Source organism: Salvelinus sp. IW2-2015, linkage group LG6.1 (assembly GCF_002910315.2).
Source record: "Salvelinus sp. IW2-2015 linkage group LG6.1, ASM291031v2, whole genome shotgun sequence".
Taxonomy (NCBI): Eukaryota; Metazoa; Chordata; class Actinopteri; order Salmoniformes; family Salmonidae; genus Salvelinus; species Salvelinus sp. IW2-2015.
In genome coordinates, this window is record NC_036845.1 from 744316 (window position 1) to 771569 (window position 27254).

At 46.0% G+C, this 27254-nt stretch overlaps 1 protein-coding gene across 2 annotated transcripts; it reads right to left on the reverse strand.

Annotated features, from left to right (window-relative positions):
- Positions 1–3414: 3414 nt before the first annotated feature.
- Positions 3415–25623, reverse strand: cacng6b (calcium channel, voltage-dependent, gamma subunit 6b). 2 transcript variants are annotated; one of them, XM_023988633.2, is made up of 5 exons: positions 25526–25623; positions 10250–10992; positions 6709–6783; positions 6260–6397; positions 3415–3671 (listed from the first exon to the last, which is right to left on the reverse strand). In XM_023988633.2, exons 2-5 carry the CDS (start codon positions 10623–10625, stop codon positions 3448–3450), a joined length of 813 nt encoding a protein of 270 aa, XP_023844401.1. In that variant the 5' UTR covers positions 10626–10992; positions 25526–25623; the 3' UTR covers positions 3415–3447. The 2 variants fall into 2 exon arrangements, 1 of the variants encoding a protein (XP_023844401.1); XR_011479998.1 differs by lacking the exons at positions 3415–3671; positions 6260–6397; positions 6709–6783; positions 25526–25623 and adding an exon at positions 11847–14549 and having other exon boundaries at positions 10622–10992.
- Positions 25624–27254: the final 1631 nt, after the last annotated feature.

Below are 27254 nucleotides of genomic sequence, written 5' to 3' on the forward strand. Positions count from 1 at the left end.
GAGAGAGAGAGAGGAATGACAGTATTGAAGGATTGATCAAGGGATGGAGCGAGAGCAGAGAGAGGAATGACATATGAGATGATCAAGGGATGGAGCGAGAGAAGAGAGGGAATGACAATATGAAGATGATCAAGAGGATGGAGACTATGAGAGGAGAGAGAGAGAGGAATGACAGTATGAGATGATCAAGGGATGGAGCGGAGAGAGAGAGAGGGAATGACAGTATGAGATGATCAAGGGATGGAGCGAAGAGAGAGAGAGGAATGACAGTATGAGATGATCAAGGGATGGAGGCAGAAAAGGAAGAGAGGGGAATGACAGTATGAGATGATCAAGGATGGAGCGAGAGAGAGAGAGAGGGAATGACAGTATGAAGATGATCAAGGGATGAGCGAGAGGAGAGAGAGGAATGACAGATATGAGATGATCAAGGGATGGAGCGACGAGAGAGAGAGAGAGAGGGAATGACAGTATGAGATGATCAAGGATAGGAGCGAGAGAAGAGAGAGAAAATGACAGTATGAGATGATCAAGGGATGGAGCAGAGAGAGAGGAGAGAGAGAGATGGAGCGAGAGAGAGGGAATGACAGTATGAGATGATCAAGGGATGAGGGAGGAGAGAGAGAGAGGGAATGACAGTATGAGATGATCAAGGATGGAGCGAGAGAGAGAGAGAGGGAATGACAGTATGAGATGATCAAGGGATGGAGCGAGAGAGAGAGAGAGATGAATGACAGTATGAGATGATCAAGGGATGGAGCGAGAGAGAGAGAGAGGGAATGACAGTATGAGATGATCAAGGGATGGAGCAAGAGAGAGAGAGAGGAAATGACAGTATGAGATGATCAAGGATGGAGCAAGAGAGAGAGAAGGGAATGACAGTATGAGATGATCAAGGGATGGAGCGAGAGAGAGAGAGGAATGACAGTATGAGATGATCAAGGGATGGACGACAGAGAGAGAAGAGAGAAGAAATGACAGTATGAGATGATCAAGGGACATGGAAGCGAGAGAGAGAGAGAGAGAGGGAATGACAGTATGAGATGATCAAGGGATGGAGCGAGAGAGAGAGAGGGAATGACAGAGAGAGAAAGAATAGAAAAAGTGAGAGTTGGCAGGAATGACAGAGACTTGACACAACTTTTGACCTAAGGTATGAAAACATGTATTTGCGCTATACAGTGCACTATCCTGTTAATGAATGTGACCACAATATTTTATTTATTTACTTTATTTAACCAGGAATTTTTATTATTATTTTTTATTTAACTAGGCAAGTCAGTTAAGAACAAATTCTTATTTACAATGACGGCCTACACCGTCCAAACCCGGACGACGCTGGGCCAATTGTGCGCCGCCCTATGGGACTTCCAATCCTGGCCGGGTGTGATCCAGCCTGGAAAGAGGTGGTGATACTACATTTGTCAGCCACAATCTCCCAAATTTCACACTCTGAGGTGTGAGGTGTACACTCCGAGGTGTACACCTGGTACAAGCCAGCAGTGCTTCTATTGCTCTCGTCAACGAGGCTGTGCAGAACCATTAAACAGCTATATATACTTTCTGAACACCGTGTCAACACTGGGTTCACTTTCTGCTCACTGGGAGCGCTGGAGGGCTAGAGTGTATGTGTTAACACTGGGTTTCTGCTCACTGGGAGCGCTGGAGGGCTAGAGTGTATGTGTATAACACTGGGTTTCTGCTCACTGGGAGCGCTGGAGGGCTAGAGTGTATGTGTTAACACTGGGTTTCTGCTCACTGGGAGCGCTGGAGGGCTAGAGTGTATGTGTGTTGGTGGTCTCTGTACCCCGCTTGAACAATTAGGGCAGAGGGGTCCAAAAGGAAAAGACATGGAAGGAGGTTCTAGGACCCTTCTGACCTAGAACACCACCTCTGGGCCAATGGGGTGAGGGCAACAGAGGTGGGGGGCTTGGGAAGAGGTGCTCCCCTAGAGACAGGAGAGAAAGTGGGGTTGGGAGAGGGGTTGGTGCAGGTGCACGTGGGGGTAAGGGTGAGGGTAGGGGTGAGGTACATAGTTTACATTCATGGATAAGGTTTCTCAACCTCTGCAGTTTAACTGGGATGAGCAATGTACTAATTTTAGAGAGAGAGAGTTGGGGGGGGTTGGTGCGTCTGTTGGTAAGGGTTACAAAATGGGTTGCATTTAAGTTAGAAGGGAGAAAAGGACTCGTAGACAAGACAAAGTAGGAGAGCGTTTCTTATGTCAAATCTATTTATTTCAAAAGCAAACCCAGTGAGACATACATATGATTGTAGGACCATTTAGGCACAATGTGCATTTCCCCAAACAAACATGTAGGTAGAGAAAGTCAAGGTGGTTTTTATTATGACAAATAAAACACATGATGAAAAAAGGGTTTGAATAAGCTAAAAACACCCTCCAAGCTTGAACAAAAGGCTACAGTGTGCAGGTATAAATAAAATATAARCACATATATTTTATATACAGAGCTGTGCTTGTAAAGTGAGTCTATACAATACACTGTCAAATATAAATCTTTATCTTCCATACATACATTAAATCATTCACACATTCTTAAGTAAAAACAGCATTCATTCATGTGGACAATGTGTAGATAATAAATAGATAATATATTATTTCTAGGTATTAAGTGTAAGGCGTCATAATCATTCATAATAGATTAATAGTGACAACCTGCAAGGCGTTTCATGTTGCAGGGATGGCTGTGCCACTTCCTGGAAACAATAAAGTATCTCCTCCCTTAGCAACGGTAGTGACCTACCCATAGCCCCCCCCCCGTGTGATTTAAATTGGCTAAGTAACACTATCAATAAGTAATGGTTAGTACATAGTACAGACAGGATGCTGCACCCCACTGCTGGGTCTTTATCTACAACTACAGTGTGGTTGACATTGTGTTTAATGAACTAGTTCAATAACTAAATGACATATTGGTTTCCTTAACCTGTTAGCAGTCAATGGACAAGTTAAGACAGCAATCCATGCTTTGGATTTGTTTAACCCAGCATTACCCCCTTGTTCTTTGGTAGGTCATCAGAAACTTCTAAAAGCTATAGGTTGGTCATGATGCCAAAAAATGGGGAAGTTGTGGTCTACGTAGTGTTTTCTGGTAAGGTTGCAGGCTTTAGGGCAGGCTTGTAGAGTTCTAGGCACAGTTAGTGAGCATCATTGTTATTGCATTAAGTAAACACTGTGTAGACATACAAGTTAGTCAGTCTTTCAGTCTAGTTTGTCATCAACAACTGACAATATAAACAGGGGTCTCCAACTCAACTCCTAGGTGGCATCAGTGTCTACTGGTTGTAGTTGTTCTAATCAGTGTCTGATTTATACCTGACAACTAAAGCCAGCAACTAAATCTCTCGAGGACTGGAGTTTGATTGCGATCCTGATATAAAACTTTTAAAAAATCCCCAGTAATGTGCTTTTGGGCCTCCCATGTGCTAGGTAGTGCTGCTGTTGCGTTGAGGCAGACATTTCTCCCATGGGCTGTAGGGGAGGGAGAGGATCAGGAAAAGGATCCCCCCCATGATGAGGATGGCCCCAGCGAAGCCCACACAGGCCACGGACCAGGAGAGCTCGTGGTGGAGCGGTATGGAGTGGTCAGATGACAACAGGGCCAGCACTGACTGGTGAAACACCAGTATAGACAGCAGGACCAGTAGACCTGTGGGAGGGAGGGAGGGAAGGTGTGAGGGGAGAGAGAGAGAGAGATATACAAATTGATGGAAAGTGGTGTTGAGGGAAAAACAAACAACATTACAAAATCCATGTACACAAACAACAAAATGTGCAGTTAAAATTGGCAAAAAACACACTTTTCTTTCCACAGGGCTGGGGGGTGAGACAGGGATGCAGCTTAAGCCCGACCCTCTTCAACATATACATCAACAAATTGACGAGAACAGTCTGCAGCCTCACCCTACTAGAATCTGAAGTCAAATGTCTACTGTTTGCTGATGATCTGGTGCTTCTGTCCCCAACCAAATCATGAGAAAACAAAAATATAATTACTTGACACATTGGAAAGAATTTACAAAAAAAACTGTGCAAACTGGAATGCTATTTGGCACTAAACAGAGAGTACACAGTGGCAGAATACCTGACCACTGTTACTGACCCAAAATTAAGGAAATCTTTGACTATGTACAGACTCAGTGAGCATAGCCTTGCTATTGAGAGAGGGCGCCGTAGGCAGACCTGGCTCTGAAGAGAAGACAGACTATGTGCACACTGCCCACAAAATGAGGTGGAAACTGAGCTGCACTTCCTGACCTGCCAAATGTATGACAATTTTAGAGACACATGTTTCCCTCAGATTACACAGACCCACAAAAAAATTGAAAAACAAATGCAATTTTGATAAACTCCCATATCTATTGCATGAAATACCACAGTGAGCCATCACAGCAGCAAGATTTGTGAACTGTTGCCACAAGAAAAGGGCAACCAGTGAAGAACAAACACTATTGTAAATACAACCTATATTTATGTGTATTCATTTTCCATTTTGCACATAATTACAATACTGTACAGTCGTGGCCAAAAGTTGAGAATGACACAAATATTAATTTTCACAAGGTCTGCTGCCTCAGTTTGTATGATGGCAATTTGCATATACTCCAGAATGTTATGAAGAGTGATCAGATGAATTGCAATTAATTGCAAAGTCCCTCTTTGCCATGCAAATGAACTGAATCCCCCAAAAACATTTCCACTGCATTTCAGCCCTGCCACAAAAAGGACCAGCTGACATCATCTCAGTGATTCTCTGGTTAACACAAGTGTGAGTGTTGACGAGGACAAGGCTGGAGATCACTCTGTCATGCTGATTGAGTTCGAATAACAGACTGGAAGTTTCAAAAGGAGGGTGGTGCTTGGAATCATTGTTCTTCCTCTGTCAAACATGGTTACCTGCAAGGAAACACTTGCCGTCATCATTGCTTTGCACAAAAAGGGCTTCACAGGCAAGGATATTGCTGCCAGTAAGATTGCACCTAAATCAACCATTTATCGGATCATCAAGAACTTCAAGGAGAGCGGTTCAATTGTTGTGAAGAAGGCTTCAGGGCGCCCAAGAAAGTCCAGCAAGCGCCAGGACCGTCTCCTAAAGTTGATTCAGCTGCGGGATTGGGGCACCATCAGTACAGAACTTGCTCAGGAATGGCAGCAGGCAGGTGTGAGTGCATCTGCATGCACAGTGAGGCGAAGACTTTTGGAGGATGGCCTGGTGTCAAGAAGGGCAGCAAAGAAGCCACTTCTCTCCTGGAAAAACATCAGGGACAGACTGATATTCTGCAAAAAGTACAGGGATTGGACTGCTGAGGACTGGGGTAAAATCATTTTCTCTGATGAATCCCTTTTCCGATTGTTTGGGGCATCCGGAAAAAAGCTTGTCCGGAGAAGACAAGGTGAGTGCCTCCATCAGTCCTGTGTCATGCCAACAGTAAAGCATTATGAGACCATTCATGTGTGGGGTTGCTTCTCAGCCAAGGGAGTGGGCTCACTCACAATTTTGCCTAAGAACACAGTCATGAATAAAGAATGGTACCAACACATCCTCCAAGAGCAACTTCTCCCAACCATCCAGGAACAGTTTGGTGACGAACAATGCCTTTTCCAGCATGATGGAGCACCTTGCCATAAGGCAAAAGTGATAACTAAGTGGCTCGGGGAACAAAACATCGATATTTTGGGTCCATGGCCAGGAAACTCCCCAGACCTTAATCCCATTGAGAACTTGTGGTCAATCCTCAAGAGGCGGGTGGACAAACAAAAACCCACAAATTCTGACAAACTCCAAGCATTGATTATGCAAGAATGGGCTGCCATCAGTCAGGATGTGGCCCAGAAGTTAATTGACAGCATGCCAGGGCGGATTGCAGAGGTCTTGAAAAAGGGTCAAAACTGCAAATATTGACTCTTTGCATCAACCTCATGTAATTGTCAATAAAAGCCTTTGACACTTGTGAAATGCTTGTAATGATACTTCAGTATTCCATAGTAACATCTGACAAAAATATCTAAAGACACTGAGGCAGCAGACTTTGTGAAAATTTATATTTGTGTCATTCTCAAGACTTTTGGCCACGACTGTATATAGACATAATATGACATTTGAAATGTCTTTATTCTGTTGGAACTTTTGCGAGTGTAATGTTTACTGTACATTTTTGATTGTTTATTTCCCTACAGGGATGTCTAAGTCTACACCCAGAATAGTGGATGCTCTCTTTGTAATCTATTTCCCCTTACCTGATAGGATGAAGCAGAAGGAGGCGGGCTTGAGGAAGAAGGGCACTCCTTTACTGAGGGACATGGTGATACAGATAGCTCCCATCACCATCATAGACAGAGCTATCATTGCTAGGATAGCAGCCGCTATGTTCAGGTCTGGGAGAGAGAGGCAGGGGAGAAGGGGAGGTGAAAGAGACCGAATGAGAGGAGGAGGAGAGAGGGATGGAGAGGAAGTGAATAGAGGGAGAAGTGGTTCGAGAAAGAGTGAAGAGGTGTTGGAGAGGAAGAGGGGAGAATGAGGGAGGGGGGGCAGAGTTACACCTCAGTGAGTATTGTGCATCTGAGAGTGACGCCACAGGGGATAAATACAGTACTGTGAGAAAGAGAGAGAGGGGAGAAAGAGAGGGAGAGAGGAAGAGGGAGAGAAGGAGGAGGAGGCGGAGGCGAGACTTAAGATGCTGACTTACTCTTGTGGGTCGTCTTCTTAAATATGACTGCGTTGTCTCCATTGGTGAAGAATTTGAAGTAAGTGCAGTTGGATTCTGAGAAGAGAAACAGAGAGGGAACATCACACACACAGTATATTGCTGGTCCCTGTGCATCCATCCCCTCTGTCCTCCTAGGCATGAAGGGACACATTTTTATTGTTGTGAGCGGGAGCACCATGAAAAAACACTGCTCACTGCTCTAGCACAGTCCCACATCCAGCGCACATCCACAGCACATATGGTGCCACGAGAGAGGTGAGAGAGAGGGGGGATGGAAGAGGGAGAAGGACAGATATAAAGAGGGGCAGGGGAGGGGAAGGAGAGAAAGCAAGACATTTGTAGAGGAAGAGAGAGAAGGAGAGAGCGAGAGAGCGCAGAGAGCATGAGAAAGAGGGGGAAGGAGAGATAGGGAGTGATAGAGTGGGCAGATGGAGGGAGGTGTGAGAACAAAGAGAAAGAGGGAGACAGATGGAGAGGGAGGTGAACGAGATGAAAGAAGGAAAAGAGAGGATCACAGGGGCTTGGTTAATACTGCATTAGATAGACACTCTTCCTCTCTGTCTTGATATATATATATATTCTCTCGTCTCTGCTGCTGTCCTTCTCTCTCCCTGTCTTTTATATATATATATTCTCTTATCCTCTGCTGCTCTCTCTCTGTCTTTATATAATATATTCTCTCGTCCTCTGCTGCTCTTCCTCTCCCCTGTCTTTATATATATTCTCTCGTCCTGTCTGCTGCTCGTCCTCTCTCTCCTGCTTTTATATATATATATATTCTCTTATCCTCTGCTGCTCTCTCTGTCTTTATATATATATATTCTCTCGTCCTCTGCTGCTCTTCCTCTCCCTGTCTTATTTATAAATTCTCTTACCCTGCTGTCTTCTCTGTCTTTATATATATATATATTCTCTTTCCTCTGCTGCTCTCTCTCTGTCTTTATATATATATATATTCTCTCGTCCTCTGCGCTGCTCTTCTCTCTCCCTGTCTTTATATTATATACTATTCTCTCTCCTCTGCTTGCCTCTTCCTCTCCTGTCTTATATATATATATTCTCTCGTCCTCTGCTGCTCTTCCTCTCCCTGTCTTTATAATATTCTCTTGTCCTCTGCCCTGCTCTTCCTCGATCCCCCTGTTCTAGTAGTCACCCCTGCATACTCTGTGTGGTCAGAGACGGCAGAGGGACCCACAAACACACACACACGGTTAGTTTTACTATCCATGTGGAGACCAAACAACTGATTCCCATTCAAAATCCTATTTTCCCTAACCCCAAACCTTAACCCAAACCCTAACCCTAAACCTTAGCCTAAAATAGAATGTTTCCCTTGTTTGACTCATGGTCACCACAAGTATAGTAAAACCAAACACACACAAGTACAAACACATACAGCAGACTCTCCTATCAACCTTAATGCTATTCTGTCTGCCAACAACTGGTGCGTTACAGGAAACCTGTATATTATGACCACAGATTATTAGTCAGATCTACCTCCTCAAGCCTCTCGCACCTGTCTACCTGCCTTCCTGTCCACCGGTCCCACCTGTCCTTCTGCCCTCCTGTCCACTAGTCCACCTCTGAGTGGCTTAGTCAGTTAGTCAGAGGTTATGGTAATGTACAGTAGCAGTGAGTGATGTATGATGTATTAGTTGGTCTGGGCACTGACATACAGTGACAGGAGAATGACTGTGATGTTGTTTCCCAGGGACAGGTGCCAGGGGCATGTAAACATGAATGTGAAATAGAGAAGCACAGATGGAGAAACAGTGTTTTTCTCCAAACATGAGAAGTCCACACACACACACACACACAGCAGAGCCTGTCTGTCAGGCGCTGTGGGCCAACAAGTGTTTTGACGCAAGGAGACGAGGAAGTGTCAGAATAGATACGACTCTACTCCAACACACAGACCGCATCGTAAACACAGATGTTTATCTGATAGACAAGACACACAAGGTGAGTCAGACATAGATGTTTATCGACTAGACATCCAAGGTGAATCAGCCTCTAAAATACCGGAGGCTGATAAACAATGCACCAGATGGATATAGCGTGAATCCACATTGTAATAGAAATGAACATTCATAGGATTCATCCATCCTAATAAAACAAGCTAAATCAAGACTGCAAAATGAAATACAACATTTTATATTTATACAATGTAAAATATGTATACATCCTATTCAAAAACAATACATACATCATTGCTAGTGTATCAAAGCCAACCACTGCTAGCCTGGCTGAATATCAGACTATTCTGGCAGGTAAAGCAGGAATACAGAAGATGACTACCTCATCCTACCGTAGGCCCTGTCTGGCCCCCTCTGTGGACAAGTGCTTTAATACCTGCATTCATCCACCACTGGACGATCCCTACAGACAGAAACGGGTCATTCCACAGATAAGAGACTTACATGGGGGAACGTAACAGTACAGGATGGAGGAAGTTGCTGAAAATCATAATTAATTAGCTTTTTTTCCTGAAATTTAAAGAATAAAATGTTTAATATAATGAGGTATCCTGCAATCAAAATATATTTCTGACTGATCATTCAATAAATTAACATTCTAAAACTGAAAGAAATTTAAATTAAATAATAATCCATTGAAGTATTCCAAAAGACGAAGCTCCATCATGCAGTAAAAGGGAAGCATCTGTCTTATATAAACACACTGAAAGGGTTGGATGTTTACAAGGATACTGGAAACATCCTTTTCTGACTCACCAACGATAATAAAAATCTGATGCCTATAGCTAGATAACTAACAGACAGACCAGTAGCCACATTCAGATTTGTCAAATTCARACTGGCTCCATTTCAAAGCAGTATTCCTTTAAGGACTCAATTTGCACATTATCTGTAGGATGACCCAGATAAACACCCAGCAAAGCTGGCATACACGCCTCCTATTCACACACGTTTGCATAAGCACACGCACACACACACAAACACACAAGTGCATGCACACGCATACATACAATATACACATGCATACACACACCCACATATTGAYGCTGCATTGATGCAAATTCCTGGGAGACATCCAACACACTGCTTCCATCTATCCTATGTTTACAGATCATTGCTGAGGAAGGGGAGGAAGCCCTAACTAACACACACAGCACTGCAGTGCAATCAGGGGTCGGTCATGAAATCGGTGCCCCAGTTGACTACATCTTTAACTCCATTTCTGCGGTTGTGATTTGAGGGAGTCCAGCTACGACCGGAAGAGGCTTTTCGTAGCAGGTTAGGAGAACATTTTAGCTAACCTTAACCCTTTTCCTAACCTTAACCTAAGTCTCCTAACCTGCCACATTAACTATCCTAAACTGCTGCGCAAATTCTCCTAACCTGCTCCGAAAAAATCCCTTCCGGTCATAGCTTTACTCCCTCTAGTCAGAACCCATTTTTACAGTGTTGTCATCAAAATGAGACCCTAAGGATATTACCTAGCCGGTCCCTCAAATCAACTCATGGCCTGCCCTAATGCAACAGACAGACAGACTCCTCACCTCCGGGCAGGTCGGCGGGGCCGCAGCTCTCTCTCTCGGGGTCGATGTCGTCCACCCACAGGGTGCGGGTACACCCCTTCCACAGGCCGTAGTGGGCTGTCTGACACGTCTGGTTGTTACTCCAGGTCTTGGGTGTGGCCAGCTCCACCCAGAACTCTGTCCCCACCCCCAGCACTGTCAGGGTCACRCCCACAATGGCCACAAAGAACGCCAGCTTGATCTTCCCCTCCTGGCTGTCACTCATCCTAGGGGTCCGCCTYGTASCACGCCCMMCTCCCTTCMCCCCTGCCAKGCCGGCCAKGCCCCCATGGGGCCCTGCTCCTACCACCCCCATACGGCCATCCTCCTCCGGCTGGACAATGTAGTTGGCCCACATGGTGACCTCTACCAGAGGCCGAGAGGCCGGATGGAGAGAGGAAGGGAGGGAAAGAGGGAAGAGGACGGGAAAGAGGGTGAAGAGAGAGAAGCAGGGAAATAATTGAAGGGAGGTGAACCCCAAAAAGAAGAAAGGAAGGTTGAAGACAGGAGGAAGGTAGAGACACAGATAACAGCAGTTCAGAGGTGGATGTGGGGATGAAGAATGGAGAACGTAGAGAACGGGAGGAGGAAAGGGGAGAGAGAGAGATGAATGGTTCAGTATGGGAGTAGAAAAGATGGGAGAAAGGGAGTGATGGAGAGAATGATGGAGGAGGAGAGGACAGGGTGACGAGGAAGGATGGCGTCTAATTTTACTGGAACACCTCCTGAATAAAAACAAGGACAGAAGAAAAAAAACAGTTAACAACGACAACACCCTCTTTGTCCCCATCCATAACAAGAGAGAAGATGACTCCCTAAAAAGGGGGATCAAGTTCAGGTGGGAAAAAACACTTGACTGGGCCAACACTGATCTCTCTGTGGATAAAACTTCCAGTCTGCCAGGAGTAGAGATCCTTTGTTGCTGCCCTATGCAGCAGAGTACAAGCCACATACAGCAGGTAGCCTAGTGGTTAGAGCGTTGGGACAGTAACTGTAAAGGTCGCTAGTTTGGATCCCTGCAGTGACAAGGTGAAAAAAAATATGTTAATGTAGCTTTGAGCAAGGCAATATCCCAACTCCCCTGTTAATGTGCCTTAACAATGGCTGGCTGTGATCCCACTCTCTGAAGGTGTCTCAGGGGGAGTTGGGATATGTAAAAACACACATTTCCAATTCATACATGTGTGAAATAATACAAATACAAGCACCCACCAAATAATTTCTTCTTATTAAAGAACTGCCTGGATTGGACATTTTTTGTTGCTGTCCTATACGCCAGAGAGAGTATGAGCCAGATACAAGCTATTAGAGTGGACTGCTGTCAGAGTCAAGGTGAGTGTCAAATCCTCTATTAGGAACTGTGCTGGCTCTGGACCAGTCAGCCATAAGGATAGGCTATTGTTTTCGCCTACCAATATCCCAGCCAGGTATCCCTGGGTCAGCCCCTACAGATCCTCCTCGCAGGTTGCTATTAGTACTCTGGCAAACCTCTTCAAGGTTATGAGCATTTGTCACAAATTAAGTGGGAAACTGTCACCAAATGACCCCAAAATGAGCGTTATTTTGAACAGGACAGTACCTGTGTGTTTGTTTCTCCGTCCTGGTCCACCCAGGTCATAGGCAAGGTCAAGGATAGCAGGGTTCGGTACACGAATCGGGTTCTCGGTAGGTCCAGGTCCAAACGCCAACAGGTAAGTCCAAAACAGTCCAGCTCATACACGGTAAATCCAGCCAATATCTATTGTCTCTTTCTCTACGGTTCATAGATCCTTCCAGCCCTCTCTTCCGCTTCCTGGTTTTTCTTGACCCTTTATCTGTGTGTCGGCTCCACCTTCTGAGGGTTCCCCTTGCTTCTGGGACTTGTAGTTTTGGCAGTCGGCCATGTTGTGATCTGTAGTTCTGATCTGGGTGGCCATTTTAATGATCGGGCAGAGCCCGTTTATTAGTTCTGCTCTCACATATCTGCCATTTATCACTCGACCCCCTTCTTTGCCACACATCTCCCCCCCTAGATCCGACCCCCTAGGTCGGGCTACCGCAGCAAAATATGCATGCATGCGGGATAACCCATCCACATTTCCCATTTCCTTYCCTGCTTTGTGTTTCAAGTCAAAGTGAAACGGTTGGAGACTCAAAAACCACCGCATCACCCGAGCGTTCTTCTCTTTAGCCCTATGCATCCAGGTGAGTGGGGCATGGTCACTGATGAGGGTGAAGTGGCGCCCCAGCAGGTAGTATTTCAGGCTTTCTAGAGCCCACTTTACTGCCAGCACCTCTTTCTCAACGACTGCGTAGTTGGTTTCCCGTGGTTCCAGCTTCCTGCTTAAAAACAGGATGGGGTGTTCCACCCCTTCTACCTCTTGGGATAGCACTGCTCCCAAGCCGACCTCTGAGGCATCCGTCTGAACCACAAACTCTTTCTCAAAGTCTGGTACCACCAGCACTGGATTACAGCAGAGAGCCTCCTGTAATGTHCTAAATGCTTTGGTGGCCCTTTCATCCCATTTGACCATGTTTGGCCCTCTGGCTCTAGTCATGTCGGTGAGTGGGGCGGCCACTGTGGCATAACTTGGGATGAACTTCCGGTAGTAACCGGTCAGCCCTAGGAAGGCTCGAACCTGCTTCTTATTTAGTGGTTTCAGCCATTCTCTAATTGCCTCCACCTTCTTACGTTGGGGTTTGATTAACCCTCTTCCCACGGTGTATCCCAGATACTCTGTTTCCCCTAACCCCACATAACACTTGGCAGGGTTCGCCGTGAGCCCTGCCTTTCTAAGGGCGTCTAACACCGCCTGTACCCGGGGTAAGTGGGATTCCCAATCAGGGCTGTAGATCCCCACGTCATCTAAATAAGCTGTGGCATATGCCTGGTGCGGTTTTAGGACCTTGTTCATGAGCCGGTGAAAGGTGGCTGGGGCCCCGTGTAAGCCGAATGGCATGACGGTGTATTGAAACAAACCGTCAGGGGTTGCAAAGGCTGTCTTTTCTTTGGCCCTGGGAGTCAGAGGAATTTGCCAGTACCCTTTTGTCAGGTCCAGGGTCGTAATGTACCGAGCTTTACCAATTTCTCCAGTAGTTCGTCTACTCGGGGCATGGGGTAGGCATCAAACTTGGAGATTTAATTTACCTTCCGAAAGTCGTTACAGAACCGCAAAGACCCATCGGTCTTGGAGACCATCACAGTTGGGCTAGACCACTCACTATGTGACTCCTCGATCACTCCAGCTGTCAACATTTTCTCTGTCTCTGCTCTAATCGCGGCCTGTCGAGCCTCGGGTACCCGATATGGCCTCATGCTCACTTTTCTCCCTGGTAGGGAAACGATATCATGAGCCGTAACCTCAGTTCGGCCGGGTACCTCTGAAAACACATCTCTGTTTTTCTGGATCAGGGTCTTTACTTCCTGTACTTGTGCTGGGGACAGAGTAGGTGAAATATTTACTTTGGCTGTCTCCTGAGTGTGTGTAGGGTATGTGACCATTAGTGTTTCTCTCTCTCTCTCCATGCTTTTAACAGGTTTATGTGATAGATCTGTTCCTGTGGCCGTCGACCTGGCTGTCGGATCCGATAATTAACTTCTCCTATTCTCTCCAGTACTTCATATGGTCCTTTCCATGTGGCTAGTAGTTTGCACTCTACCGTGGGGATCAGCACTAACACCTTATCTCCCGGTTGAAATTCCCTCAGGGTAGCCTGCCGGTTATAAGTGTGCCGCTGGTGCTCTTGTGCTTGTCTCAAGTCCTCTCGGACGATGGGCATGACTGTGGCTATCCTGTCTTGCATTGCCGTGACGTGCTCTATGACACTAGTATACGGGATTAATTGGTGCTCCCAGGTTTCCCGGGCGATGTCTAAGATTCCCCGGGAGTGCCTCCCATATACCAGCTCAAAGGGAGAAAACCCCAGCGAGGCTTGAGGAACCTCTCTAATGGCAATCATCAGATACGGCAACATGCAATCCTATTGAATTGCCTTATATTTATGGATATGCATGCACTGCATACGCCTTCCACTAGATGTCAACAGGCAGTGGAAGGTGGAATGGGGTGTCTAGCTTGATCTGAAGTCGAACAAGAGCTCTTGGAATGACGTGTCCAGAATTTCCTTTCTCTACCTAGGCGCGGGAAGCACCTCCCTATTGTCTTATGATAAGCGTTCGGTATACACGGCTAATATCTCCGGCTTTGTTTTTATTTGATACATATTAGAAAAACATCATAAAGTAGGTTTTTTCAACCGAGTTTCATCAGTTTATTCAACGTTTAATGGGACTTTTGGAGTTTTCCGTTCTCTGCGGTTCGAAAAGAATTGGAACGTTCATCAACACTTGGCTAGCCTTGTGGAGCGAATTCGGACAGGAGAGAAGCACATTCTAAAACCAAACAAAGCGATTTTAGTTCTGGGACCTAGGACTCCTTGTAAAGATTTCTGATGAGCTCAGCAAAAGTAAGAACAATTTATGATGTTATTCGTATTTCTGTGGAAAATGTTTAGGTCCTATTATCCGCCCTTTTTTGCGGGCGGCTGTCTCGCTGTACCGTAAGGCTGTTTGTTATGGTAAGGTTATTTTTTTAAATCTCTAACACGGCGTTGCATTAAGAACTAGTGTAATCTTTCATTGCGTCCACATGTATTTTTTTTGTAAAGTTTATGATGGTTCTTTTGGTCAGATTAGGTGAGTGTCCCAAAATAGCTCCGGACAATTTGGTGAATCGATGCTACATATTTCAACAATGATTACCACGGTTTTGCAGCTTAAATATGCACATTTTCGGAACAAACAGAATGTTTGTAAAATCTGATGTTGATAGTGACTGTCATCTGATTTGAATGTTTGGCTGGGTTTCCAAGGTCAGCTCGGCCCTCTTAAGTTTATTTACTATATCGGGCCTTCTTTGATCATGATACCTGGTCAAACACTCATAATGCATGATCATTTATAGCACACTACCAAATGGTATTTGACTGATAACCAAGCAAGATACGCATTTAGTTATGTTAAATTGGACTCATTGTGGTAACGTTGCACCTAATAATCATCTCACATAAGTAATTGTGAGGTCTTATATTTACGTGATAAATCTCTTGATATATAAATTGGATAACACTCAATTACAGCGTTTCTGGTATTTTGTCATCGCCACACATATATGTTGTGCCACTACATTTATTTATTAGACGCATTGACACAAGATATCACGTGGATGATGTAAATACATGCTGATTATATGATCAGGGATACTGATTCTACTATCGCTCACATATGTTATAAGTCTGTCTGGTCGATATTATGCTTTGTAATGGTAGCTAGCATAGTTAAAACTATTATTTTATACCTTTTCAATATGCATCATTTTTCGATACAATTAATTCATAGAATTGTGTGTAGTCTAACTCAACATCTAGATCGATATGACTGTTATCTGATTGACGTTGTTTACTTGTTAAATGACCATAAGATATATATTCCTCTCTCATTACTAGGTGCGTTTATCTCGTGATAAAGCTACCTATTGCGTGGTTAGGACCAAGGCATTTGTGACATAATGCAGAAGAATACATCTATGGCTAGTTTCTATGTCACCTGGCTCAGTGTGATGGAGTTAGATAAATAGAAACTTACATTACTGATTGTTACTACAGCTAGTACATAATCAACGTAACTAGAGCGATCGGCACGCTCGTTCCGTGCTTAGGAAGCGAAGATAGCTCGGCGTCATTGGTGCGCTCATAAACATCGGTCTTCCACAACACGAGGTAGTAAATTAACACTTGTAAAATTTACATCATAACAGTTTGTCATTTACAGTACAAGTTTTATATGATTTTGTGACTGTGTGGTCATCATCTTCATGTATTCTTAGTGCTAGTTACTAGACGGGTAACTTTGTGTATCAAAAGAGTAGATTGTGCTAGCAAGTAGAGTAATTAATTCGAAGGTATAGCTAGCAGTCCTATTGTTCTCGTTCGTCTAACTGTTAGGTGCTAACTCACTTGTTATTTCCTTGAGCTTCAGCCATAGCTTACTGTCTCAGCTAGCCAACTCTACCTGGTAATCAGACGACATCTGTTCGAACTCATCTACAAATTAGGCTAAGCCGAGAAAACGGTAGAAACTGTGATTAGGTTGTAGTGTCAGCTATGCTTACCTCTAGTTCTTGTCTTTGCTGTCTTTGTATCTAAGATAAATTGTGTAGTTTTAGAAGTAAATTATCGAGGTTGAAGCGCTACGCAACAGCTATTTTCGTCAGCCGGGCAGAGCCAGACCCGTTCATACACTCAAAAGTCCATTACTAACCGATGTCGAATCACATAGCATAAGCTCTAGGACAGCTGAGCAACAACCTTGTGTTTGACGGAAAAAATACGCAAGCATTACGTTAGAAATATGATTATGTCATTATCAACGTGTTATTCGACTAATGAATGTAAGTGCAGTAATGATAGGTAAAGCTAGCAAACGACTACGTGGGTCTTAGTGCATGTCATTCTAGTCGTATCGCTCCATGATATATATTCCTGAATGTAGTCTAGCGAGTTATTATCTATCTCGTAATCGCGATTGCTACCTAGGGGGTAGACGTCTGACCTGCCTCAGTCTCTATGCCGCCGGAGGTTACTGAGAGACACAGCTGACACTTATCATAACTAAGGAGATCGAACATATCGAGTCATGCCACTTGCCATAAGCTGCTAGCTACTCGACCAGCTCAGTCGGCACTCGTACTTACTCTAGATTTTAAGTCGATAAGACTTTATGTTTGCAAGCTAACAGCCTTAACTTACCCTCTGATACACTCATCGGACGACTTGTTGTAGGTTCACTGTCTTCCACCAGTTCGTCCACTTTGGATGTCAGGGTAGCTTCTCGCTAGCTGTATGCCCATGTTTCAGCTAGTTGTCTGCAATATATCTCTTCACTCTTCCTCTTGACAACAGGAGCCAATATCAAACACGCTGTAACTAACGACCTGTCATGTTGGTGCCGCTGCCGTACTTCCGTTAGACTCGTGGCCTATGTGATTGGACTCCGGTTACGCTGCAGGCTACCTCGCTGGGGTTTCTCCTTTGAGCTGGTCTTGGGCAGGCCTCCGGGGAATCTTAGCACTCGACACGTGGAGTAATTGGGGACAAGGAGCTCTAATTACGTCAGCCTCTGGAACGTGCCTCAGATCTGCGTGTCCAACAATAAAGAGAAGAGTTTGTAATCTCAGCCCTACTTCTCTAGCCCTACAGGCTAGCCCACGATCCTCTAGTACAACTTCTGTGCATGACGCCGCAACATGGATTACAACAGTACTGAACATCTTGCTACTGAGAGCCTTCGCTACTGTCGACAACATCCTCAGAGCACCTCGTACGTCTGGCCGAGTGTTCGTCGCCGACTATCGAAGAAGCCTTGGCCATGGTCAGGGGGGTGGCTGGCACTTTGGGAATTCCTCATGCTCTCCCAATGGTACATTCTTCGGGCCTCTCTCGGTCTCGGCCCGCTGTCCCGGCGCTCTCACGCCCCGTCGCCTCTCTCTCAAGCCCCCCTGCACTGTTCTACTCTTCTGTCCTCTCTCGGATCCGTTTTCACCCCCTGTTTATCCCTCTTCGCTCTCCCTCCTCCTCCCCCTCTCCTCTCTCTTGTTTCTTTTTTTTTTTTTTTTTTTTTTTTTTTTGTTTTTTTTTTTCTTTTTTTTTTTTGTTTTTATTGCTTTTCCTGTCCTTCTGCCGCGCTGCGCGCTCACGCTCGCCGCCACCCGCCGGCTCCCGCGGGCCCTCGCCCGGTCGGCTCCGTGGTGGCGGTGTCGGGCGCGGACCCAAGCGGTGGATAAGTGGCCGCAACTGCCGGGTGAGGAAGTGCCATTGAAAACTGGGCACGAGTTACTCAGCGCTTGTTGCAAGCTTAGACACTTCCGATCATTTATCCACCTCACAGGTGTTCCCATGTGTATATGGATGAGTTTTAATCAAGTGCAGCTGGTGATGCAGCGTTGATTCACCAGTATTGTACGCTACTGGATCACTGAGGATGGCATCACTTCTACGAGCAAGATATCTGTGGTGACTATTATACTCGGCATCCCACCGTCTAGGCCCAGGTGAGCATCCAGTCGCCGACACGGCACTACAATCTCTATCCACTACCTACTCTATATTGCCCCTTTCAAATCAGAGAAATGATAAGAATGTAATCAACGAAAATTAGCAATCGAGAGGAGAGAGAAACACTAATGGTCACATACCCTACACACACTCAGGAGCACAGCCAAAGTAAATATTTCACCTACTCGTCCCCAGCACAAGTACAGGAAGTAAAGACCCTGATAGCCGAAAAACAGAGATGATGTGTTTTCAGAGGTCACCGGTCCGAACTGAGGTTACGGCCATGAATATATACGTTTCCCTATACCAGGGAGAAAAGTGAGCATGAGGCATATCGGGTACCCGAGGCTCGACAGGCGCGATTAGAGCAGAGACAGAGAAAATGTTGACAGCTGGAGTGATCGAGGAGTCCACTAGTGAGTGGTCCTAGCCAACTGTGATGGTCTCCAAGACCGATGGGTCTGCGGTTCTGTAACCGACTTTCGGAGGTAAATTATCTCCAATGTTGATGCCTACCCATGCCCGAGTAGACGAACTACTGGAGAATTGGTAAAGCTCGTGTACATTACGACCCTGGACCTGACAAAAGGGTACTGCAAATTCTCTGACTCCCAGGGCAAAGAAAGACAGCCTTTGAACCCCTGAGGTTTTTTTCAATACACGTCATGCATTCGGCTTAACACGGGGCCCAGCCACCTTTCACCGGCTCTGAACAAGGTCCTAAAACCGCACCAGGCATATCGCACAGCTTATTTAGATGACGTGGGGATCTACAGCCCTGATTGGAGATCCCACTTACCCCGGGTACAGGCGGTGTTAGACGCCTTAGAAAGGCAGGGCTCACGGAACCTGCCAAGTGTTATGTGGGTTAGGGGAAACAGAGTATCTGGATACACCGTGGAAGAGGGTTAATCAAACCCCAACGTAAGAAGGTGGAGGCAATTAGAGAATGGCTGAAACCACTAAATAAGAAGCAGGTTCGAGCCTTCCTAGGGCGACCGGTTACTACCGGAAGTTCATCCCAAGTATGCCACAGTGGCGCCCCACTCACCGACATGACTAGAGCCAGAGGGCCAAACATGGTCAAATGGGATGAAAGGGCACCAAAGCATTTAGTACATTACAGGAGGCTCTCTGCTGTATCAAGTGCTGGTGGTACCAGACTTTGAGAAAGAGTTGTGGTTCAGACGGATGCCTCAGAGGTCGGCTTGGGAGCAGTGCTATCCCAAGAGTAGAAGGGGGTGGAACACCCCATTTTTTTAAGCAGGAAGCTGAACACGGGAAACCAACTACGCAGTCGTTGAGAAAGAGGTGTGGCAGTAAAGTGGGCTCTAGAAAGCCTGAAATACTACCTGCTGCGCCACTTCACCCTCATACAGTGACCATGCCCCTCACCTGGATGCATAGGCTAAAGAGAAAAGACGCTCGGGTGATGCGGTGGTTTTTGAGTCTCCAACCGTTTCACTTTGACTTGAAACACAAAACAGGAAAGAAATGGGAAATGTGGATGGGTTATCCCGCAGTGATCCCTCCAAGTTCTCTTCCGGACGCCACTACCGCTATGTATTCCTTTTTCCTTCGCTCGCGGCGGCTACCTCAGCAACCTCTCCCGCACGCCCTCCAGGGGGGTCGGTACTCAGGGGCGGTAGACTCGCCGATAGCCTGACAGACTGTTCAAGGGTCGTCGCTCGAAGCGATAAGAATCGGCCATCTCGTTATTCCTAGTCCTAGCAGTAGCTTTCACACTTGCTCATCATAAAACCTTCGGGTCCTTCCTCGCGCTAACGGGTGCATCAAAACTATGAAATATGTGCTGGCCTCCTCAACCCCTCCTCTGCGGGATTTCCCTTTCATGCATCACCTTTCTGACCGGGCTCTATTCAGTCCCTATCCTGCCAGGCCTTTGGGCTGCGGCTCTCTCCTCTCTCGCTCCCGGGTCGACGGACTCATTGCGAGCTCACAGAAACAGGGCTCGCGCGAGGGCGGAGCGGGAAATGAGGACGGAAAACTCGCTCCTCTGCGGACCCGTGGCAGGGTGCGCGGTCAGCTGCGTGGCTCTCTGACATTCTTCCTCTTTGTGTCTGGCTGCTAGGCGACTTTTCTATCCGACTCTTAAATGTCGACAGCTATCTGCGGCTCTAAGACCTGGGATAGGCTTTCTGTGTGCGGACTCTCTCCTGTGGCTCCGAAAGTTGGGCCTGCGTACTCGCACCCCCGCCTGGGCGCGTCCTCCTCCCCTGGACCTACTTGTCGTCAATCCACTTGTTTGTAAAAGAATGTTCGCTAGCCTGGAAGGGTGTGGATCTCGGCTATGCTAAGTCAAACGCAACGCCTAGGCTATTGCTCACAACTGGGCTCATACTTGTCCTGTTCACTGTGCTAATGACCTACCCGCTCATTTTGTGCGTGCTCCTATTCTTTCAGGAGAAATCGCATCAGTTTTACCGCCTTGATTCTTGCATCGTGCTGCACGGAAACCGCCCGACAGTCATAACCTTGCCCGTAATAGACGCCAGTGTATTCCTCTTCTGCTCATAGCGTTCTTACCACGTAACCATATTTAGCAATCCTGGAGGGAGTCCTGTTACGTCCGTGAGCCTGGCAAGGACCCCCCTACCGTGACTAATCCCTATATGTGCATGTGCGCGTATGATCGTCGTGCTACACGTCCCGTCCGTCGTCACAAGAGAGCGCGAAGTTGCACCCCTTCTCGGAAAATAACCTACACCTCTCGTTCCTCTGATTACAACTACATGAGCAGCTCAGCACTTCTTTCTTTTTCTCTCCAAAAATTTGAACGTGCCGTCTTGGCCAGCTCTCCTGTATCTCTTTCTCAGAATGACCTTCTTGATCCAATCAGTCAGGTCAAGATAGTCATTCAACTGAGACTGCTCTTCTCTGTGTCACGGAGGCGCTCCGCACTGCTATAAGCTCTCTCCTCTCTGTTCTCATCCTTCTAGACCTTCGGCTGCCTTTGATACTGTGACACATCATCCTCCTCTCCACCCTCTCCGAGTTGGGCATCTCCGGGCGCGGCCCACGTTGGATTGCGTCCTACCTGACAGGTCGCTCCTACCAGGTGGCGTGGCGAGAATCTGTCTCCGCACCACGTGCTCTCACCATCTGGTGTCCCCAGGGCTCTGTTCTAGGCCCTCTCCTATTTCGTCTAGCATATTACACCTTGGCTCTGTCATATCCTCACATGTTCTCTCCTATCATTGCTATGCAGACGACACACAATTAATCTTCTCCTTTCCCCCTTCTGATAACCAGGTGGCGAATCGCATTTCTTGCATGTCTGGCAGACATATCAGTGTGGATGACGGATCACCACCTCAAGCTGAACCTCGGCAAGACGGAGCTGCTCTTCCTCCCGGGGAGGACTGCCCGTTCCATGATCTCGCCATCCACGGTTGACAACTCCATTGTGTCCTCCTCCCAGAGTGCAAGAACCTTGGCGTGATCCTGGACAACACCCTGTCGTTCTCCAACTAACATCAAGGCGGTGACCCGTTCCTGTAGGTTCATGCTCTACAACATTCGCAGAGTACGACCCTGCTCACACAGGAAGCGGCGCAGGTCCTAATCCAGGCACTTGTCATCTCCCGTCTGGATACTGCAACTCGCTGTTGGTGGGCTCCCTGCCTGTGCCATTAAACCCTAACAACTCATCCAGAACGCCGCAGCCAGTCTGGTGTCAACCTTCCAAGTTTCTCTAACGTCACCCCGCTCCTCCGCTCTCTCCACTGGCTTCCAGTTGAAGCTCGCATCAGCTACAAAGACCATGGTGCTTGCCTACGGAGCTGTGAGGGGAACGGCACTCCGTACCTTCAGGCTCTGATCAGGCCCTACACCCAAACAAGACACTGCGTTCATCCACCTTGGTCTGCTCGCCTCCCTACTCTGAGGAAGTACAGTTCCCGCTCAGCCCAGTCAAAACTGTTCGCTGCTCTGGCACCCCACTGGTGGAACAAACTCCTCACGACGCCAGGTCAGCGAGTCAATCACCACCTTCCGGAGACACTCTGAAACCCCACCTCTTAGGAATACCTAGGATAGGATAAGGTAATCCTTCTAACCCCCCCCCCCCCCCCCCTTAAAGAGTTAGATGCACTATTTGAAAGTGGTTGTTCCACTGGATTCATAAGGTGAATGCACCAATTTGTAAGTCGCTCTGGTAAAGGACGCGTCTGCTAAATGACTTAAAATTGTAAAATGTAAATGTAAAATCGGAAATGATGGCTGGATTCACAAGATGTTTATCTTTCATTTGCTGTATTGGACTTGTGATTTCATGAAATTATATTATATGATATCCCTGTCGCGTTAGGCTAGGCTATGCTAGTCAGCTTTTTTGATGAGGATGCTCCCGATCCGGATGGGTAGCAATGAAAGGTTAAACAGCTTGGAAAATTCCAGAAAATGATGTCATGGCTTCAGAAGCTTCTGATAGGTTAATTGACATCATTTGAGTCAATTGGAGGTGTACCTGTGGATGTATTTCAAGGCCTACCTTCAAGCTCAGTGCTCTTTTGCTTGACATCATGGGAAAATTCAAAAGAAATCATTCAAGACCTCAGAAAAAGAATTGTAGACCTCCACAAGTCTGGTTCATCCTTGGGAGAAATGTCCAAACGCCGAAGGTACCACGTTCATCTGTACAAACAATAGTACGCAAGTCTAACCACCATGGGACCACGCAGCCGTCATACCGCTCAGGAAGGAGATGCGTTCTGTCTCTCTAAGATGAACGTACTTTGGTGCGTAAAGTGCAAATCAATCCCAGAACAACGCAAAGGACATTGTGAAGATGCTGGAGGAAACAGGTACAAAAGTATCTATATCCACAGTAAACCGAGTCTATATCGACATAACCTGGAAAGGCCGCTCAGCAAGAAGAAGCCACTGCTCCAAAACCACCATAAAAAAGCCAGACTATGGTTTGCAACTGCACATGGGGACAAAGATCGTACTTTTTGGAGAAATGTCTCTGGTCTGATGAAAAAAGGAATAAATGTCAGGAATTGTGAAAAACTAGTTTAAATGTATTTAGCTAAGGTGTATGCAAACTTCCGACTTCAACTGTACACCCGCAGATACCATGAATGTGTTGTGCGTGTGTGTGTCCTGGCTCTCTGTGTAGTTTCTGTTCCAAACACATCTAGGAGGAGATGAGGGAGAGGAGCTTAGTGGTTAAGATTAAACAGAGTGAGTGACAGGACGTCAAGGTGTGTGTGTGTGTGTGTGTGTGAGAGAGGTGATAATGGCCCTGGGTGGCAATTAATGCCAGGCGTTGACAGTGGTGGTGGACAGATTGAGTGTCCCAGGGATAGGTCCCACATCAGGGGACAGGGCGGTGGAGTGAGTCCCAGGGACAGGTCCCAGGTTGGGGCACAGCCAGTCAGACAGCAGGTGAAAAGAAAGAGAAACACTTGATCCTAAGTAGGTTCTCTACTATCAACTGCAATCCTAAATCAACCCATTCCCCTACTCTTTAGGCACATAAGTAAAAATGATGAAAAGTCCTCCTAGCCTATAGGGGGTAAGTTGGTATATTTTGCTTATACATACAATCCACTATCTACACAAGTGCCTGAGGGGTTAGGGACAAGGGTTGAGTTGGGGCAACGGGATAGGATAGGAGACAGCAGTTCAGTTTAAACGTGGAGTTTGTGATTTGCTTTGGATGGAAGCGTCCATTGAGTGACCCTCTAAATGTGATAGAAATGTGGGAGGAGTGGGGATAGGCTGTGTGGCAGTGGAGGCTGGTGGGAGGAGCTATAGGATGGCTGGAATGGAATAAATGGAACGGAGTCAAGCGTGATTTCTATATATTTGATGCCGTTTCATGAATTCCATTCCAGCCATTACAATGAACCCGTCCTCCATAGCTCTCTCCCACCAGCCTCCACTGCTGTGTAGTAATCCATTGGTGTGTACTCTGTTATCAGTCTATAGCTCCTCCACCAGCCTCCACTGCTGTGTAGTATCCATTAGGTGTGTACTCTGTTATCAGTCTATAGCTCCTCCACACGCCTCCACTCCTGTGTAGTAATCCATTAGGTGTGTACTCTGTTATCAGTCTATAGCTCCTCCCACAGCCTCACTGCTGTGTAGTAATCCATTAGGTGTGTACTCTGTTATCAGTCTATAGCTCCAAGCCAAAGTCAAATGGCTGAGAACTGTCTGGCCTTTTTAAAATGTTGCACTGGGACGTCCTTCTGACAGAGCTGGCAACCACAGTGGAAGGGATCACTTTCTGTCTGTCAAAGAGCATCATGCTATGGAATGTCCCACAGAACCAAAATAAAGATTATTTAATGGCGTACACTATCAGAGATATGTATAGCCAATGGCTAGACCGAAACTTCTCTTGCACATTAAGTAACCTATCGCTTATATCTATAGCAAAAGGCATAGCACTGAATGTAATGGAAAATAAGAAGAGCAGCTGCTGACAGTTGAATTAGGAGCTGGAGAATTACACACACCGCGCATGGATGGATATCCCATTACATCACGCACTGCAAAAAGTGAMATCTAAGCACGCCTAGAAATGTTATATTGAGTGATAATTAACTTTTTTTTTTTTATGTTCTTAATGAAATTATGTAACGTCATTGCCAGATCATTTTGCTTACTTTATCTTTAAAAAATATATTCAAATAAGATAAATTACTTGTATTTAGCCTTTTTTAGGTTAAAAGAAGCCAAATATATGCCAATGACGTTAGATATTTTAGCTTAGTAAGACAAGAAACACTGATTTGAAGTGAATTATCACTCTAGATAACATATTTAAGTTGCTTAGATGTCACTTTTTGCTGTGCATTGTCCATGATTTCCTAATCACGGTCAAAATAGTCAAAATAACACAGCAAACTGTTCCACAAATCAGATCAAACCTAATCGTGTGTACACATCTGTCAAAACTAAGATCGACTGCAGAAATGTTTCATTTCAAAAGAATCTGTCCATTACTTGTTGAGCAGTAGAACTAAAACGGCAGGCTCTAACTGCTCACACATGTTAGGAAAAAAGACATCTGTGAAAATCAGCMACACTCTCTCCTACTTAACCACCACTACYGCAACCAGCACAACATGCAGCTATAAGCACGATCTAAAGCACAGCACATATAACAACAAGGAGAAAAGTAAGTCTGACCTGTTTGGAATATGTTGTTCACTTCAGATTGAAAGAAGCTTGGAACTTAATAGAGGGGAGAAAGTTGGGAGTGTTGGAGAGGGAGAGAGAGAGGGGAGAGGGGAGAGGGAGAGAGAGAGAAAGGAAGAGAGAGAGAGAGGGGGGGGGGGGTGAGAGAGAGAAAGGAAGAGAGAGAGAGACACGTTTATACCTGGTGCTATCATAGGTCCTTTGTCCTGATTGTTTACATTCTGATTGTGCCCACATTTCCAGATTTCCTGGTCCCTCCCTGTACGCAAATTAACTGAGTGTTATTCTTTTAAAATAATATTTATTTATTTATTTTAAGACACACATATTGATGTCATAATTTAATGGTGTCACCTGTCAATGATTTTAGAAGGTGGGGTAATTATGATTTCAATTGTTTCTCTGTCCAGATCTGTCTACACACAAGACATCCAGACACAATGCATGCTTGACTACCTCCGGGGGTGGTCAGAAAGATCTGATCACAATCAGATCGCATATGCGTATTTTAATCGTCCACACCTGTCTAAAAATGTGGGCACAATCAGAATGTGGACAAGATCAGGACAGAGTATGCATGTTGTTAAAACCAGGTATAAATGGGGCTAAAGAGAGAGAGAGGCAGAAGAGAGAGAGATAGTCAGTGTGTGTTAAGGGGGTGGGGTAAGTAAAGGATATGGAAAGAGAGAGTAAGAGGAGAGGGAGTGCTGGGTAGGTTGGTTCTGTTGTTGATTAACTGTGTCTACTGGTCTCTGCCCCTCAGAATGTGTGTTTGTGTGTACCCGGGTCCATGTTCAAACTCAACACTACATTTGTTTGAAATCTTTATGGTTTTGTCTTCCGCCATGACGACAGGCGACATTTGTGTGGGTAAAAACATTTTGTGTGTGTGTGTGTGTGTGTGTGTGTCTATTTAAGAAAGCCAGCTGTTAATGACATTAAGTGGTGGCAAGGGAGGGGCCTCTGTACTGTTTATATGAGTGGAGGCCAGGGCAGCACTTCACAGCAATCCATAACACACTGTTAATCAGAGAGAGAGAGAGAGGGAAAGAGAGAGGTGGGGAAGAGAGAGGGAGAGAGAGGAGAGGGAGAGAGAGGAGAGGAAGAGAACGAGAGAGTCAGAGCAGACAGAGAGAGAGAGAGATAGAGCAGACAGAGATGGATTGGGGGAGAAAGACAGAAGGAAAGAAAGAGAGAGAGACAAACTGCAACTGACAGAATGACAGACAGAAACAAACTGGAAAGAGAGCACTACAGAGGAAAAGAAGAGGTGGAAAGTTGTGGGAAAAGAAGTTGGTTGTAGAAAAAGAGAGTGTGTTGGAGAAAGAGATGACAAGAGCAGTCAAGGTACAACTACATTTCATACACTTTGCTTTCCTGTAGAGCAGCAGAACCATAGTCGTTGTTCTAAAGCAGAGTGGAACCCCATTCAACGTTCTGAAGAAAATTAGAACYGTAATCACTATTCTAAAGCACAATCAGAAGCCCAGTCAGTGGTCTATAGTACAGAACCTCCCTTTAAGGAAGCAGAGTGTAGAGAGAGGTCCAGCCTGGTCTCATGGAAGCTCTCCACATGATCCAGCTCCTGCTCTGCTGTACTGCTCACAGTTTGGGTTACACATGACACGTGTGGGTGTGTGTGTGTGGTGTGTGTGTGTGTGTGTGTGTGGTGTGTGTGTGTGTGTGTGTGTGTGGTGTGTGTGTGTGTGTGTGTGTGTGT